Here is a 19,131-nt window from a genome sequence, read left to right on the forward strand (position 1 = left end):
GCTCTAGGAAATTCCTGTTCCAGTTGGCTGAGGATTATTATGACAGCTGACGAAAACTGGATGAAAAAAAAAACCTCAGTAATGTTCAGAATACATAAAACCAGGATCATAAAACAGTCGGCCTGCAGTCGGTCTACGACGTCCAAGTTTGGTTTCAGTGTTTATCTTCCTCTTCTTCAAACTATTTCCGTCCCCGTCGATACATCAGCGCAGTAAAGTAAAATAAAATGATGTGTGTGTGACTCACTTTGTTGTTGGAGGAGCTGTGTTTCTGTGGGGGCGGGGCGGGGTCTCGACTGGGGCTGTGCGAGCCGTCGCTGCTGTCACTCTCGCTGTCCAGGCTGAGTCTGAGAGGGCAAGGTCAAAGGTCAATCACACACAGACTGACAGACAGACAGACTGACAGACAGAGCACATTCTCACGCTGCTTGTACTCGGATGTGTGCAGTTTAGATTATTATTGTTATTTGATGCTAATTTGGAGTCTGTCATCATGTTAATGAGGGAGACACAACAGCAGACATTTAAAAACAAACAGAGTAAAAAAATCTTTACGGTATTTAGCACTGTGCAAGATCAGTCCAATAAAATCTGTGTCAATCTGTACGATATCAATTTGAAGCATATATTTATCAAATTGTGATAAAGGACAGTGGAATTGCAGTAATATGATTGATGGTAAGTAGAAAAACAAATCAGATATAATCAGCAAGTTCTATTCACCTGTTTTTTTTGTGCATTTTAATTTTGCACATCTAAGAAATGTAGGAAATTAAAAAACACATTAGTGTGGATGAAGCCTTATTGTCATCAGCAGTATATTTCAATGCAAGTTATACTATATATTACAGTAGAAGATGGAAAATTGCATGTATTTTGATTTTCTTTTGCCAATTTTAAATCTTTAAATACAGGTGCATCTCAATACATTAGAATATGATGGAAAAGCCCAAACTAAGTATTGAGTGCATATAGATGGACATACTTTTCAGAGGCAAACATTTCCATATTAAACATATTTTTCAAAATTGGTCTTTTGTAATATTAAAATATTTTGAGACACTGAATTTTGGGTCTTCATTAAATGTAAGCCATTATCATTATAATTAGAAGAAATTAAATAAATTAAGAAATTAAATGTTTCATTCTGTGTGTAATGTATCTGTATAATGTTTTATTTCCACTTTATGAATTGAATTACTGATATAAATAAACTTTCTATGATATTCTAATTTATAGAGATGCACGTGTGTGTCAAGAACTTTGCGCTTTCTTTGATTTGAAGCTTGGCCAAAGACGTTATCATGCAAACAATACACTTTGACCATAATGCCACATCTATGCTTTAAATTTTTTTAAAGAGAAGCAGAGGACAGCGTGGAGCCCATCGTCAGGAGCGAGGCAGATCAAGGAGAAATGTTTCTGATTGATGACCGAAGATAGAAAGGAGACTGACCGAGAGTCGCGGTTGGGGGGGTTGGTCTTGATGGGCGTCTCCTCCTCTGAGCTGCTGTCGTCATCGTCCGACTCTTCTGACTGGATCTCCTCCACCATCGATCGAAGGGGGCCTGAGAGAGGAGCACAGCGTGTCAAACAAACCAGAACACATTTCACCACAACCCTTTCACCACCAGAACACATTTACACGAGCACTAATTAATTAAAGATTATCTCTGTGAATAGATTCTCTACCTTGTCCTTGTTTCTGTCCCGGCTCAAAGTCCGAATCTGAACTGGAGTCAGAACTCGAACTGGAGTTAGAAGCACTGGAAGCAGCCGATTGCTGTGAGAGGAGAAGAGGAACATGTTAAGAAGGAAAACAAGGGTTCAACAAAGAGTTCAGGATCACCCTTTTTTTCCCCGTTTTTTTTTACTTCCCGATCCCGACTTTTTTCCTGACTATTTTTGGGGAACATAGAAATGACATAAAAGTTCAGTTCTGATCAGGGCAAATTTAATTCTGTACTTAATCAAATCAGCTGTATTCTTTATCCATTTTAACTGCATTAAAGTGGATAAAAATAAGGCTCCATGTCTGTTGGATAAATGGATAAAAATACAAATTAATTATTTAAGAGCAGCATGAACCTGGAGCTGGAATTAATCCATTTATGTTTTAATCAATTGGCAGAAACTTTAAAGACAAATATTTCAATAACTGCAGCAAAAGTCCACTGCTTAGTTTAAATATCTCTTTTGTGAGGGTTTGCTGCTTTTCTTCTTCTAATGAGATAGTAAACTGAATATATTTTTCTAACTTTGGAATGTTGAACAAAACAAGACATTTGAAAATGTTACATGGAGCTTTGAGAAACTGTAGCAGGCAATTTCACTTTTCTATAGTGCAGGTTAAGCGATAATCGTTTCAGTTGCAGCCCTGAATATGAACTATTATTGATGGTCATAATAATAACATTTTTGAATAGCATGACATCTTAATCTTTCCTGAAAGCATTTTTTAAAACTTCCAAAAAGTCAGAAAATGTAGCTGCTGTGAAGCCTCTGTACCTCTGACTTCGATGATGCTTCATCCTCTGAATTCGACTCTTCTGACTCTGGAAGTTTCTTGGGCTCTTTGGGCTCCTGTGCGTCATTCTTGCCTTTTGGCCAGCGACCTTTATCCTTGGGAGGTTTCTTCTCTGCGTATGGCTGGCTGGCTGTAGACGAGGAGGAGACGCGGGGAGAAGTTCCTGTGAACGCCCCGCCGCTTGGCACCTTCGGCCCCTCCGAGCTGCCTTTCTTCTGTTTCTTCGCGCTGGGTTTGGGAGACTCGACAGTGGAGGGTCGTTTCCCCGGGGCTTTAGACTCTGCGGGCCCTCCCCCGCCTCCTCCCCCGCCACCACCTCCGCTCCCAGCCCCCCCTCCTTTGGGGGACATGCCCTCCATCTTTGACTCCTTCAGGGTGAGTTTGGGCTCCTTGAAGGCAGCCTTGGGTAGAACTTTAACTTCATCTTTCACTTTGATCTCCGACGGCTTTTTTGAAGATGAGGATGAGGATGAGGAAGGGTCGCGGCCACTCTTGCTGCTTCCGTCTCTGTCGTTGTCTCCTTTTGATGTGGCTTTGCTCTCAGAGTCTTTTCGGGGCCGTTCACGGTGCTCCTTGGTCAGTTTGTGCGGTTTGGGTCCTTTGCTGCTGCCACCACTTCCCTCTTTGCTGGGCTCCTGGAGAGAGAAAACAAAAGCACTGTCATCGACAATCTGCTCTTAAAGCACTCAGGCGAAAACTTCATAAAAGGAAAATCAGAAGCACAAAGACCTCGCCAAGGTCTCGCCAGTCTAGTCTGTACTGTAATCACTTTATTTACTGTGAAGGAGATGTCAAATTAAGCCCTTTGGTCAGCCAAAATACCAATTCTGTCAGTAATTAGTCTAAAAAACAGAAAAACAGTTGATTCCTCTCTGTGCAATAACGAGATGAGTCTACAGCCACACTAGCAGTTCTGTGAGACTGTACAGGGCACAACGGTGCTTTGAGCTAAATGTTAAAATCACAGACTGCATAAAAGAAGTGGACGTGGCCACTGTGATGTCACCCATTGGTTTGTGGAAGACTGTTTTGAAGCCTCGAGATTGACATTTGGCCGCCACCATCTTGTGCTGTGTACGTACAGTACAGCTGCTACGTACTGCTGCATGCAGTGTGCATACAGTTGGGACTTCATTATAACATGGCACCTTGAATGTTGACCCTCTGAACAATATTTGCATCTCAATACATTAGAATTTCATTGAAAAGACCATTTCCAGTCGTTCAAGTCAAATAGCTCCAACCAAGTATTGAGTGCATATAGATGGACATACTTTTCAGAGGCCAACATTTCCATATTAAACATACTTTTTAAAATTGGTCTTTTGTAATTAAAACATTCTGAGACATTGTATTTTAGGTCTTCATTAAATGTAAGCCATAATCATTATAATTGGAATAAATTAAATAAATTAAGACAATGTTTCATTCTGTGTGTAATACTTTTTGAATTGAATTACTGACATAAATAACTTTTCTATGATATTCTAATTTATTGAGATGCACATGTATGTGCTGCGCAGAGGATTGTGGGTCAGAATAGCCAGAAGACCATACAGGCTTCCATACTGAAAATGCTACCAGATGTAGGAGGATGTACATCCTGCTATTTTTGGCATACTAATTCTGCATTTCAGACAACTAGGAACTAAGACATTTCTGACCTCCTACCAGAGAAAGTCCACTGGAACGCTGCTCAAAGTCAGAAAAGCCATCTACCGACTTAAAAAAGAAGGAGTTATCTGACCTCATCCACAGAAATGCATAATAAAAGCTAAACCATCAGCTAGAAGGCAGCTTAAAGTATATTTGTCTGTATTTAATTAAACAAACAAAAAACTGTTATGTGTATGTTTCCAAGAAATTGGCATAAAATAAAATGTAGGATAGCTTCAGTTAGCTCATGGATGGTTTCCCCCTCCACTGTTTTTGTTTATTTGTGAAAGAAGGCTAAGCTGCTGAGACTCCAAATGATTGCACACCTGCCAAAAAAACATTAGTTTGTCATGGTCAGCCATGTTTTTTTGTTTCTTTTTGGCGTTGTGCACCTGAAACGCTTTGAGGTTGGAAATTGGAGATTTCAACTGGGAAATCCCGACCTCCAACTTTCACTGGAACACAGCGTATCTACTGGGACATACTGAATCTGTCTCTGGCATATTAAATAGGTGTTTAACCAAGTACCATTCAAGGTCCTTCTTTTTTAGAATTGGTGGTTGTGGGCAGTAGATGTTTAGGGGGAGATAGCAGGTCAACAATAAATGCCACATAGAAGAGGGGGACATCATCTGAAAGCTGAAGATTAATTTGAGATGCAGCTCAGCATTGTGTGTCAAGTTGTTCTGGTCAAAAATATCCAATAAGAATTAGTTAATGAATGAATTATTAATTTATGTAAACCTAAGGTGAATTAGGGTTCATAACATTAAATCATCTGAAGTCCATTTCCATGTTCAACTATGTCCCATAAGTTGTTGCAGCAATTTGTGAGTTGATATCATTTGTTACAGACATTTAGTGCCGATTTATGCAATTGTATTAATATTGAGAATGGATAAAACAAAAAACCCTCCAGAATATAACATCAATATGCCAAGACCTTTGGAACAACAGAAGAATCCATGCTGTGATTTGCGTTCAAAAACTCATTTTGGAGATTTCTGTATTTTCAGCGATTGGATGACGAGCACTTCTGTTCTACAAACTGCTGAGAAACCCCCTTATTGTCAATATACCTAGGAAAGCTGCACATCATCTGAATGCTCTAGGTCTCTAGTTTATGGTTGTAAAGTTTCATGAGGCTGTGATTATCTGAGAGGTCACAGCAGCTCATTTTATACACTGAGGTCGAGACTCAAGAAATGCCCTCACTGCAATGAACTGGATACTACTGATCTGTCAGTCTCAGCTTTCCACTGATACCCAGTTTATGTTATTCAAAGCCCGTTTAGGGACCTCAGTGTGCACAAATATTCAAATACAGCCGGCGGAAATAGCAAATTTGTACTACATGAGAAAAACTATGTGGTTTTTGCTTCAAACTGCATGTTATCAGCATAAAGTAGGCATGTATGTAAAGAGGAGGCTTGTGGCAACACTTCATCACCATGAACCGTCAAAAAACAGCCTAACTTTGCATTTCAACAACTTCCCGAAACCTGCACATGACTTGATGAATTACATGGTGCCTATAGCTTCCTTAGATCTTCTAGTGCCATATGATACAAGTATCACTAGTATATTCCTAAAAGTGAGCCCGCTATGGCCTCCAGACAGTTGGAAAGGATAAGTATTTAAATGGTGGATATTTAAATTTATAATGTAATATAATATCCTGTTGCATCAACAGAAGTGGCTTTTAACAGAGCTGATAGATGTGGAGGATGACATTTCCACTTCATTCACTCATCAGCAAACAGCAGATTACAGGTTTTCAAACTCAATATGTTGATAAAAGCCTTTTTTTATGATGAACTCAAACAGACTGGAGGATCGGACAGAGTGGCCATGTGCGAGTCTTCATAGGAGGCTCTCATTGACTTTTTTTCTATCATCAGCAGATGGACACAGCTGGATGAAACCAAGTCCAAGCCGGTGCTCAACACACACCCACACATGCCACAGTTATAATGTGGACCAAAGAAACTTGTCTTTGTATGTGAAAATAAAGGAGAATTTTAGTTTTACAGGATATTTCTGGTGCCTAACTTCAATTGTGCTGAAAAACTCGTCATAAAGTTTTCTAAATTATACCAAAATCAGATTCTCTCTATAAAAAACATCAGGAGGAATCTGCAGAACAAACTAAAGAGAAAATAAGAACTGTGCAAAGCTACAAATCAAAAACAAATTTAATTTCAGTCAAACATGAAGATCACTGCACTGCTCTGTGAAAGGTGGCTACCAAAACAGTGGCAACAATGGAAAATGTAACAGGATCAGTTTCTCCTGATATTTCCCGTCTCCTGGCAGATAAGCTGTTTGAGTAATTCTGCATACAGATGCTCAAAAACAGCTGGCTATGATTAGAAGTGTGAGTCAGCCTGTTCTCGGGGCTAATTCAACTATTTTGTACAATGCTCTTTTCAACATTTTCAACCATATATTTAAAAAAAAGTCAATAAAAATTGAGTGGAATGATCAATGAAGTTGTGACACTGTCAGGTTAAATATAACTGGTGGGTTTGTTGGCAGTTTAACCAACCTTTGACACGTGAGAGGTCTTGGTCTTCTTGGGGTCTGAGAAGGCAGAGAGGGGGATGGTGGGGAGCATCGGGTAGTCTGGACTGGGCCTCGACACGGCTTCAGCCCCCTCTGGAACGACTAATACCTGAAATTAAAGAGACAAGAGTTATGGAGCTGCAGCGTAGAGCTTATAGTATTATTTATTTACCTCAACCCAAGACAGAACCAGGTTTTTATAGAGTTGTTTTTCACCAAAGGCAAATGTTACATGACTCACAGTAGACGCGCGTCTACGGCGTGAATCATCAGTGCAAAAACAAATGTTTAAGAACATGAAAACTTTGAGGGGGAAACATCCAATCAAATCTGCAGATATTGGTGCTGAGAAAACAGACTGGGAAGCAAACAAAGAAACCTGCACACAGTCCATCACTTATACACCTACACAGAATTATTACCCACCCTTGTTTTCTTCAATTTCTTGTTCATTTTAATGCCTGGTACAAGTAAAGGTACATTTGTTTGGACAAATATAATGATAACAACAAAAATAGCTCATAAGAGTTTAATTTAAGAGCTGATATCTAGACATTTCCATGGTTTTCCTAATAATGATTTTGGTTATTATCAAGAAAACCATGGAAAATGGCTAGATATTCACATTTAAATTTAACTCTTATGAGCTATTTTTGTTGTTATCATTGTATTTGTCCAAACAAATGTACCTTTACTTGTACCAGGCATTAAAATGAACAAGATTTTTTTTTTTTTTAAATAGAAATGTATACATTTATTGGCTTATTTCTTTATTTCAGGATTTATAGGAATATGGGATTTATACATGTATTTCTATAGTTTATGTAAATGTATTGGTTCATTTATTTTCTTTCAGAATTTATTTTGTAGCCATATTAATTTGTATTATTAATATTGTAATAATATATGTAATATTTATTTAACTATATTGACTGTTTTTTATATATATATATATATATATATATATATATATATATATATATATATACATACACTGACTCATTTATTTCTTTTAGGATTTCTTTATTATTATGAAGTATTATTTCATGCATTTATTTAATAGGCTTAAATACCTCTTAGGGCCTTTTTTTGGGGAACTAAAATGCTTTTCAAACATTTGCAGAAATAGCAGCAGCTCCCACTTCACAACTCATGGTGGTAGTTGCTACTGCATTCGTATTGACAACTATAGTATCTGCTGTGGACTCTAGTCAGTCCATTGAACCAGCCGGTGTGTCTGCAGCCTCACCCCTCCAGCTTTGATCAGCTTTCTCCTGAATTCTTTGGTGGGGTTGTTGAAGGTGAGCTTCTCACAGCGCAGGTGGTTGACTGGCGGGTTCCCCTCCAAGTTGAGGAATAGGTCGTAGTTGAAACACACCTTTTTTGGCTCCTCCTGAAGAGAGACAAGAGGATAAAAAGACTGTTTAAACCTCCTCTAACAGCATGTGTGACACAGACCGATTTGTGTTTGTCTTTCTGCATTACACAGACTTATTTCACAACAAAAGATAAAAGGTGAATGAATGAACTATCACCGGGGCAGTCAATAAAACAGACAGACACATAGCCGGAGCCGACACGCTGATAAGAATCAACTCACATTCCTCAGAGAAGCTGCAGAGAAGGGGACAATTAAAGCCGGGGGAAAAGGCATTAAGACACGCTCAAGCGATTTTATAAACTCTAATGTCGTCTTGTAAATGCAGATGGATTAATGGATGCTGATATTTACACTCCTCTTGCCTTTTAAGTGTTTCCTTGATCTTCTTGACAGACCAGTCCATTGTGTAAAAGTTAATTGCATATAAAAGGAGGATGTAACATTTTTGGGTGCAGTCCAAAGGTTTAATATTATAAAGAGCTGCAGGAGACGAAGGCTCACTAATGTGCACAAACCTCTTAAGCATTCGTCCTTATCTTATAATGAGAGTAACGTGGCCCTTTCTTTTTTCATCATTCATTTTAATGGCTGATGGAGACTTAAAGGTGCCGGTGTATTAGTGTTTGCACATTTTATTTCTCTCACTTAAAGAGAGAAATGTCCCTCTCGTAAAAGTTTTACTAACACAAGCATGCTCTCTGGTTGGCTGAGCGTCTAAATAAGAACTCCTGTGAAGAGCGTGTTAGAGCGGGAAGGCAAAGAAATAGTCAAAACAGCGTTTTAAACCATCACTGTACAGCACTCAAAAAAATATATACATGCACTTAAAGTAATCAGATTATTCTTTTCTTTGGAGAATAACCTGATTTCTGAAACATCATCGTGTTTCTTTTATCAAGTTAGGGAATTAACCTGGCTAGATTTATGCTGGAAAAAAATGTCTTTCTCCCAGTAACCCAGATTCTTGTGTGCAGGAAAAAGCAGTCAATGCTCCTTCATTCTGTAAATATTTTGGTGCGGTTCACAAGTGTGATAGCCACATTATTGTAAATATTTCAAGATATAAAGCCCACAGCTAAAATAATTTTGTTTCAGAAAACTTCTTCTCTATAAAAACAGCAAACTACACAGTGTATTATGAGTTTCTGGTCAATCTCACCTTGTTCTTAAAGTAAACCTCAATGGGCATGAGGAAGCCTGCGTAGCCCGACTCCTCCACTTTGTATGGAGGCTCCTTGCATACTGTAGACAGACAGAGACACGTCAATGAGTAAATGAGGGATAGACAAATATTTTAACTAAAGAAAAAAACTCCTCAATGTTTTTGTTTTATACATTTGTAAAAAATTAATGTTGATGCTGCTTCAGAATTTCATGAAATGTCATAAAGTTGCAATTACACGCCTCTGTGCAGCTGTCCGCTCCACTGAACAGGATGTCCATCACAAAGGCACGACAACTAAATAAACCAAAGAACAAGCACAGCATTTTCTCCTCAGACAGAGAGAGAAAACAGGGATTCAACTGCTGCATTCCCGGGTTCGTCTAACCTCTGTAACAGCGAGGGTTGGATACCGTTCACATTTGAACTGATACGGCTTTATGGTGACACCATAAAAGACAGCAAAAGTGGTAGAGAACTTTCAGCATAGTTTTTTTTTTCAAAATAATTCGGCTAATGCCAGAGATATAATTTTTCTCTCAACCAGAAGCACTGTCAGTTACCAAAATTACACACAATTGATTTAACTTGAATTGGTACTCTGTGGACCCCGAGGTTCAAGTCGTGTCAAACTGATCCATGTGGCTGCAGGTTTTTGTTCGAGAAGGAGCACACCAGACTCAACTCATTCAGCCACCTGAACCTTTTCACTTGTATCTGGTGTGCTTCTGCTTGGTTGGAACAAAAACCTGCAGCCACACCGGCCGTTCCATGGGTCAGTTTTACCCCTTTTCAACCAAGGCCGTTCCGGGGCCTTTTCCGAGCCGGCACCTAATCTTAAACCAGTTCCTCGCTTTTTCGACTGCCAAAGAAGCAGCTCTCTGCCAGGAAAACCGGTTCCAGAGCATCACCAACTCTTCGCTGGTCTCGAACCATGAACCACTTAAGTCAGGGGCGGGGGGCAGGATTATTGTGACCAACAAAAATGTGTATCATTCATTATATTTCATTTGTTTGACTGCAAAGTGATTGATAGGGGTTAGCGTTAGCTTACAACAAAGTCCACAATCAATTAATGTTCAATATGAACAGAATCGCTGCCCTTAGCATTCAAGACAAGCATCACAAATGTGTTGTACATGTCGTGTTTGGATGCCAATGTAGGCTCGCAAAGCCATGAGCAACATTTGTATAGAGACTATGTAGTCTGCCATTGTTGTTATTATACTTGCTGAGATGTGGAGATGTATACAGCGACGTAATAAAGTGTCTGTCGGGCAAACAGTTTCTGAGACGGCTGGACCAGCACCAGCTCCAGCCCAGCAAAAGAACTAGGTTCGCGTTGGGTCGAAATGGGTATTTCACACCCCTGTTCCTAACCTTAATTCCCTAACTCTAACCAATCACTAGAGCCATATCTGCCTGATTCAAATGTCATCTTAAGTCATCTAAAGAGTGGAGCAATAAACTGCAAAGTGAAAATAAACTGCTATATCAGGCTATATTGAGAAGACAGACAGTCAATGTAAACATATACAGCTTGACAACAGCATTAATACTCTTCTACTTGTTTCTGTTTGAAATTATTTTCTGTATTTTGTGTTTTAATTTCTTTGTGCTGTATTTATTACTTACTGTCTTTTATGCAGCATCTGAAACACTTAATTACCATGTTATGCTATGAGAACAAGCATATTTCCTTTGTGTGCAAATGTTGTTATCTGTCCCTCTCACCTCTCTTGGGTTTGGGGAAGCTCTCGTGCAGGCGGAAGACAACTTTCTCTACAAAGTGCTGGATGTCGCCGGTCTCTGGCCCTCGGACAAACACCATCCAGTCGTGGGTGAAGCCTTCCGATGTCACCTTCTTTCTCAGCTGGGCTCTGTGACCCAGCTCCAGCTTTACCTGCACTGTGCACTAAAAACAGAGACGGACAGAAAGACAAGAGTCTGTTGAAAAACACCTTCAAAAAGATACAGAAAAAATTTAGTTTATTACTACACTAGGCTGGTGGATGTGGGAGAATATATAAATGGTAAATGGTAAATGGACCTGCACTTATATAGCGCTTTTCTAGTCGCTTTGCGACCACTCAAAGCGCTTTACACTACAGACTGCGCTCATTCACCCTTTCACACACACATTCATACTGGTGGCAGAGGCTACCCTAAACGGTCCCACCTGCCACCATTGGGAATTAGGGATCGAACAACCAACCCTTCGGTTGGGGGCCAACCAACTCTCCCAACTGAGCCACAGCCGCCCATATACAAGCCAGGAATAGATAAATATGTGAACTACAAAGGTAGATTTAGAGGCAGTAGATTTACTCAGATAAAGAATACGACGAAGATGCAGAGACACAACATTTGTCATTTGTTATCTACACATTGTGCACATTGTGGTGAGCAGAGAAAGGTCAAATAAGTGCCTTGAGATTGCTTCTTCCTCTTCCTTATTCTTTCGCTTAACTTTAAACTGCAAGTGGATTCCTCATTTCCTCCTGATCAGAAAGATTTACAGGCAAATTGAATGCTTTTCTTTTCCGTCTACGGTAAGCTCATAAAACCTGCATAAAGTGTCACATATGATGTATTTGTAAGCATAAATGGCTTTTTTATTTTAAAAAACACAGGTAACCACATTTTTTGGTTCTCTGCATGTTTTCTCTTATCAATAATAAAACAACTAGGGTTGCACCTAACAGTCCATGGGCTTTACAGTCTGTGCAACATACACCAACTATTTGTTATTATCTATTTATCTGCAGATGCACTTCTTCATAAATAGATTGATATTCTGACATGTTATACATTGAGGAGAAATACCATTGGTCCAAACCCCAATGATACTAATTGTACTATCACATAAGATCAAGAAAAGCAGCACGTCTTCAAAATGAAGATGCTGAAATTATTGTTTCAGCCCAACTAGTTGCAGATTAATTGCTCTACTGATCGATTGTTTCAGCTCTATTCAATTTCAAAAGCTTGTTCTTGTACAGAATTAAACATTCAAAACTTGTTTCTATGTTCACATAACTTCCATCGGATATTACATATTAAATCATTTTCTAAGAATCAATATCATAAATAAATGTAACAGACTAAAAAAAGTTGAAAGATGGGAGAAAATGTGAAAAGTTTCTGTTTTCCATCATCACGTAAACAAGATATCACAGTTTGCCAGCAGGTAATTGGGACATTTTTACTGTTACCTGATGTTCTGATGTTTTATAAACCAAATGATTAAACCTCAGAAGCCTACCGGTGGGGTTCATAAAAAAGAAGCCAAAATTACTCCATTTATCATGGAAATCATTGTGGGTTTTCACATTTTTGATGAGAATGATTCATGTGTGACAAACACCGTCAGGAACAATAACCAAATCTAAACTTAAAACTCTTCTCAGTAGAACTGTGTAGCAATGACTCAGCTGATACCAACAGTCATGTGACAGAAATGATGTGAGGATCAAGCCAAACTGCAGGCTGTTTACACAGAGCAGAGAGGAGAGGACAAGAGGTTTTAAAAATGTAAGTCCAGTCCAATATGTAGCATGTGGAGCCCCCATTATTTCCAATATTGTTAACAACTGTGGGCAGTTTTTGACATTTCGTTTTTTTTTAATAGATTATCCAAAAAAATTCAACCTGCATTTTTTCTTTCATGATTTATGATGTGTTATGCTACATTAAATTATTTATTTTTTTGTGATTAAAATAATCCTTTGATAGAGCCCTATACTACAGACTTTAAAGTTTGAGATTAAAGTGGCTGATACATGCTGCAACCAGAGGTTTCTTCAGACATTAACAGCAAAGATGGTAGTGAGATTAAACCAAGGGGCCATTTATTCATTGGTTTCTGATTCCACCTTGAACAAAAAGCTCTGAATTTGTATTTTGGAGTGTGTAGACTTTATACTCAAGAGGAGAGGCTGAACACGGTCTGGCCGAACACAAAGCTGGACGGGTGTCTGGACGCTCCCCGTGGAATGGGAGTGATTAGCTGCCCGAGCCGACGGATCTCAAAAGGTTTGTCCAGAAGAGGGGCACATTTTTGGGCTAATTCTCTCTGCCAAGAACAATGACAGCAACGGGACAAGTAAATGACACTGTGCTGGTGGTGATTGGCATAGCAAGTGAAGAGGCTATGGAGATGGGAGTGCAGAAGGGAATGAGGAGGTAGACGATTGGGGGGGGGGGGGGGGGGGGGGGGGGGGACAGAAAGGCACTTTATGTCCAGGGGACGACTGAAGAATGTGGGGATTTGGCCCCGGCACAGAGCAGCTCGTGAGCTGGGACTGAGTGGGGGGATTAGAGGGGACAGGATTGAGATGAGCTGGTCTGGCACTCCCTGGCTAACTCTCACACTCACATACACACTCGCTCACACACACACACCTCCCCTGCCTGGCACTCTGCCCAGCCATTCTGTGGCAGTAATGCCCTTAAACTCCAGACTCCACCACACCCACAGCGAGGAGCCGTGGAGTCCCTCCAATCATCAACAACACCCCTCCTCCCCACCCCGACAACTCTGCAAAATCAAGACTGTGATAGGGACAACAGAAAAATCAGGATGATAATGAGCCAAAGAGAAACATGTCGTCTCTGTTAGAAATGAAACAATAAAAACTTAAAAAAAACAAACATTCAAATTTCTCCCAGTAACCAAATAATTAAAGAGCCCAGGAGGCAACGTACGGCTGAGAAAAATAGAGCTAAGGCGATTAATTGATCAGGTGGTCGACACACTAATTAGTAAGGAACTATTGTCGTAATTGATTAATTGTCTAAGAGCTAACCTGGCTATCATGTGAACTCAACATTTCTGTTAGCTCTATATTCTGGCCCTTTCCCAGTTCAACTTCATTCAAACAAATTAAAATGTACCCGGCCAATCAGGAGCTGCGCCACAGACTGCAACATAACCGGGTCAACAATCAGAGTCTACGTTGCAGATGATGACTTAAAAGACAGACTGCTGCTTGGCAAACAGTAACGACGGCTCCCGGAGGCCTTTAATTTATTTGGCAGTAAACTTATTTTCACAATAGCCGTGCTCTAGACAAAAACAAGACATTTAGGGCTAGGTGATATGGATAATAAATGACGATATATATCATGATATAGAATGTTTTTTCTCACACTTTGTAGAGTTAACAATTTATCAGTTAATCATGAAAATAATTGGCAAATGTATCAATAATTAGATTAACTATCAGTTGTTGCTACAGAGAAAATATTAAGGCTGGGCAATATATTGCTATTATATCAATATAAACTAAACTAGATATGGGATATGGAGATATTGTATGAGTTTTCTTTTTCTAGTATTATAAGATGCATAAAATTATGTTATTTTCTGAACTTACCTGTTCTAGTAGTTTTATTATTTGCCACTTAGTCTTGATATGCACATTGCTGATCAACTTTTTAATAGTGTAAATATTTTGTGAAATCACCAATAATTAACACTACAGTGTTGCAAGAAATTTGGATAAAACGCTGATATTTTATTTTCCCCAAATCACCCACTATCTGCAACTAAAAATTGTTTAGGTTGTCTATAAAATGTGATAAATGCTGATTACAATTTTCCATTTTATGAATTGCCCATCTTGCAATGATGTCTAAAGTGAAAAATAGTTCTTCCTCAGCCCGTCATACACCCTTCCAGCAAGTTTCATTCAAATCCGGGCAGTAGTTTTTCTGTAATCTTGCTGACAAACAGAGCTGAAGGTGGCGGGGGTATAAGTGACTAAGCTCTAAAAAAATATAGACGGGAAAAGATCTGTGTCAAACTGTCTAAAAATATGAAGAATATGCATCTAAGAAAAACTTACTTTTATCATTTCTATCAATCATTCTATCATATCTATCAGAGCATTGACAGCCCAGGAGGCAATGTTAGGCTGGGACATACACATTGATGGAGATGGACATTATTTGAACTGCAACACACTGCTTGAAAAACCAGGGACAATCATCTAATAACTGTGATTAGGTTCCTCAATCTTTCAATTCTACTCATGTCAGATGGACAAAATGACTTGTGGCAACACACTTATTAAGCTTTTCTCTATAAAAAGCAACAAAACCACCAACAACCCTCTCTCTTTTTTTCTCCAACACAGTGCTCCAATTGAGGGGAAATACAAATTTTGGCAGACACACTGGCTCCCATGAAAACAATGAACTCCCAGCTGACATGTAAATAACACCCCTCATGATCATGTTAATCTCTTCCAGCTAATAAACGATTACAATAAAAAAAATACTCAGAAAGTTTCCCTCGGAGGCGGGAACACACACACCAACAAACAACCGTGACAGCAGCTGTGTTTTGATAAAGCTGCAGGTTAAAGCTAAATCCTTGATCATCACACCAAACCGCACATCTAAAAGAGATGAAACAGTTACTTGTATTGGAAAATGGTCAATCCCAGAGAGCCGCGGGGGAGTCACAAATAGCCTATGTGTAGCACCCAAGGAAAACAAGTGAGAATTGGAAATAGGGTGTGTGAATGAGTGTGCAAGGGTTACAAAAAGCTGCATGACCACTCACCCTGTCATCCCAACTCTGCAATGTTCATAAATAGCAAAGATCTTAGTATTTGCATACAAAGTCACAACCCCGCTCCAGTGTCCACGCATGGAGTACTTCAGCTCTGTTAAGTTGCTGTAATGTGCAATAAATACATTCAAATTACAGCTTTTACAGACTAAATCTGACTCTTGTCTGGATTAGGACTGCAACTAACTAATAACTAACCTATTTTCAATATTGATGAATCGGCCGATTATTGACTTGATTCAATCGTCTGGTCTATAAAATATCGGGATGAAAAATTTCCATCCCAGTTTCTCAAACCTCAAGGTAATGTCTTTAAATATCTTGTTTTCTAAGTCCAAACCCCAAAGATATTCCATTTAATATGGTACAAAACTAGTCACTTAAAAGATCAAAATAGCTGGTGAGATCAACTAATTCATTTATTCATTATATTCAGGATCTGACAGACCTTCTGGGGTCCACTTATCTAAAACTAATGCAGGGTTCCTAAACCATTTCCAAAGTCAAACTCAAGCACTTTTCAACCATTTTAAAGGTTTTCCAGCACCTTACAGCTGCAGCAAATTAGATATTTATCAGCATTTTCACTAAGTTTGTGTAAGGCTTAAGAGCATATATTTGGTGGTGTGTTTTGGGGTCCTTCCCCAAGAAAATTTAACATTTGTCAATGAAAAATATGCAATTTCACATCACTTTAAAGCCATTATCATTACCGTTTCTGAGTAGAATAAGCGTCTACACATTAAAACCTGTTTCACAAGTTTCATGTCTCAGCTGTTTGTAAGTAGGTTTGGCATCCTATGTAACCTACATTTAAGTCATTTAAGGCACATTATTCAAAATCTAAGCATTTTTTTAAACCTTGAAAACACGACATTCAAATGGAAGGATTTACAGCATTTATTAGAACCCTGATTAGAAACACCTTAAAGAACAAAGCAATACAACTAATTAAGACCACAGCCTACAGCCTCGAAAATGACCATAAAGTTGGATGGAAAGCTCTCTTAAACAGATTAAAATCAACTAGAAGTTATAACCTTTATGAAGGTAGGTTAGACCAAATTACTTTTAGCTACCTGCACCAATAAACAGGCAACTGTGCATATGTTTAAGTAATAAGAATGAAAAATCCAATGCAAATCTCTCACATAGTCAACATTCATCACAGAAGTACAACCACACTATTCTTATAACTTGTAGCAGAAGACTTCCTCTGGATGAACACTCACACATCTAGTTAAAACTTCAAAGGGGCCAACGTTGAAAGGGGACTAGCTCCAAGAAAGTGGCTGAGCCTCTTTCCGTGGGTGTGTGTGGCCTAACCATCTGAAATATATAGTCCTGCATAACCTCAGGCAGTTAAGAGAGTAACCCGTTTTGAAGCAACATCTCCCTCAGTTAGCAGATATGTAATTTGATTCACCCACTTTTATGTTTTCTGCAAAATAAATGATGCCATAAATCTTAACTGTGCTAATTTATACATGCAATAGTATTACATTTGAAGAAGCATACCTTAAAATTATGTTTTATATTGCTTTGTAATGATCAGCCAATGCATGGGTGGTCATTCAAGTCTGCACACAGTAAATTTGTCAGCTTTTCCCACCATGCTGCATGCATTTTTAGTCTACAATCAAGAAATGTGGTGAGCCTTGAACATTAACCAACTGTTGGCAAATAATGCAAAGAAGTTGCACGGTCGTTGCTGGCTTTATTGGCCGCTGCATGTGAGGTTTCAGGCCGCTGGCAGTGGAGACACCACCCCGCCTCTCCAGCCCAACCTGGAGAGGACAAATCTTTTTCCCCGGCGCCTTGTAGCGGCTCCTTAGCCTTTAGCACAACGGCCGACACTCTCCTGATAGGTAGACTAGCTTAGCTTAGCTACAACAAAACCTCGACTCAAATTGCATTTTGTTTAACAGCGTGCATGTGCGTTTTTTAAAATACAACAGAGCAGATTACAGGTGTAGATCTCTTTGTGTGCCCGGTTGTGGCTACAGCTATGCAGCGGTGCTGAGTGGTGTGGTAGACTGAAGCTAGCTAGCGGTAAATACCGATGTATGAGTGCCCAGCTAGCATAGCTCCAGAGCCAAACAACTACGAGTTCATTAGCAGCAGGAGCATTTTTTTTCTTCTGGCTAGCAGAACAGAGGATTCATTCCTGTCCTGCCGGCACGCTGCCTGCTGGCATTTTCTCCGTGAAAAGTTCACATACCACAAGGAGACACAAAAGCCACAGTACCTGGTTCTCCATGTTTCTCTGGCCTCAGTGATTGTTGTATTTATTTACAGCGGCGTTTGTGGAGCGTCTCCCCAGCCTCTGCTCCTCATTGTGTGTCAATCCAGCCCCAGAAGCGGAAGGCAGACGGCTCCCCTCCCCTTCCAGACGGCTGCTGGCAGGCAACCAAAACAGAAAGCTCCCTCGGCCAATCAGCGGCCGGGGAATTTAAGCACTCTTGAAAGCAGCCAATCAGAGTGCTTGGAAGGCGGGGCGGCCGCGGAGCTGCAAATACAATTAAAGCATTTTCTGGTGGTTTTCTCGAGTGACAGCCGGCTTGTCCCAATGGCTACAGCTCTGTTTCAATTGTAAAATGCACATGACGCTAATTGATTAATCGGGGTTCGATTGCATAGCTTTCACATTTTAGCTTATTGCTATTAGTCTGCCAAATGGAAAATCAATAGCAGTATCAAAGGGCCTATATCTTACTCATACAACTTGATTTCCATTTTTTTGGCATTGTGCATACTTTGAATTTGTAACCTATCGATGGAATGTAACTAAGTACATTTACACAAGTAATACTTAAGCAGGCTACCATTTTAAAGTACTCTCTGTTTTATATTATTTTATTCCTCGGGTCTTAAAACGAAATTAAGTTTAATCATATATGCATTTCCAACTTGTATTGTATTAGTATGTGCTTAAAATGAAGTTGAACGAAGTTAAAAACAAAAATAAAAAGAAGAAATTAAGTTACAATCCTGGTGGTGCATACACATATCACACTGTGAATAAATATAGACATTATCTATATATAGATTATAAGTCAAAACCTGCAAAAACAGTCAGATAACTGTTATTGCACATGTTGTAGTAGCCTACAACTAAAAGTAATGTACACTAAACTATGTTTTGGTGGCAAATATAGTAGCTTTTACTCCACTTAATGTATTACTTTTACTTTACAGATTTAGATTATAGATATAAATACGGTTCTACCTTATCTTAATATGTCTCACAATCCTTCAAT

At 39.2% G+C, this 19,131-nt stretch overlaps 1 protein-coding gene across 2 annotated transcripts in view; it reads right to left on the reverse strand.

The window, feature by feature from the left end:
* Positions 1 to 18,224, reverse strand: part of mllt1a (MLLT1 super elongation complex subunit a) — a 28,977-nt gene extending 10,753 nt beyond the window's left edge. For both annotated transcript variants that reach the window (XM_059340968.1, XM_059340967.1), the window contains exons 1-9: positions 18,120 to 18,224; positions 11,026 to 11,206; positions 9,289 to 9,371; positions 7,998 to 8,141; positions 6,732 to 6,857; positions 2,509 to 3,162; positions 1,693 to 1,783; positions 1,457 to 1,568; positions 248 to 347 (exon numbers count right to left, since the gene is read on the reverse strand). In XM_059340968.1, coding sequence (XP_059196951.1) covers positions 248 to 347; positions 1,457 to 1,568; positions 1,693 to 1,783; positions 2,509 to 3,162; positions 6,732 to 6,857; positions 7,998 to 8,141; positions 9,289 to 9,371; positions 11,026 to 11,206; positions 18,120 to 18,131 — 1,503 coding nt within the window. In that variant the 5' untranslated portion in view covers positions 18,132 to 18,224. The remainder of the gene's footprint in view (positions 1 to 247; positions 348 to 1,456; positions 1,569 to 1,692; positions 1,784 to 2,508; positions 3,163 to 6,731; positions 6,858 to 7,997; positions 8,142 to 9,288; positions 9,372 to 11,025; positions 11,207 to 18,119) is intronic.
* Positions 18,225 to 19,131: the final 907 nt, after the last annotated feature.

The sequence above is a fragment of the Centropristis striata genome, chromosome 9 (assembly GCF_030273125.1).
Source record: "Centropristis striata isolate RG_2023a ecotype Rhode Island chromosome 9, C.striata_1.0, whole genome shotgun sequence".
NCBI lineage: Eukaryota > Metazoa > Chordata > Actinopteri > Perciformes > Serranidae > Centropristis > Centropristis striata.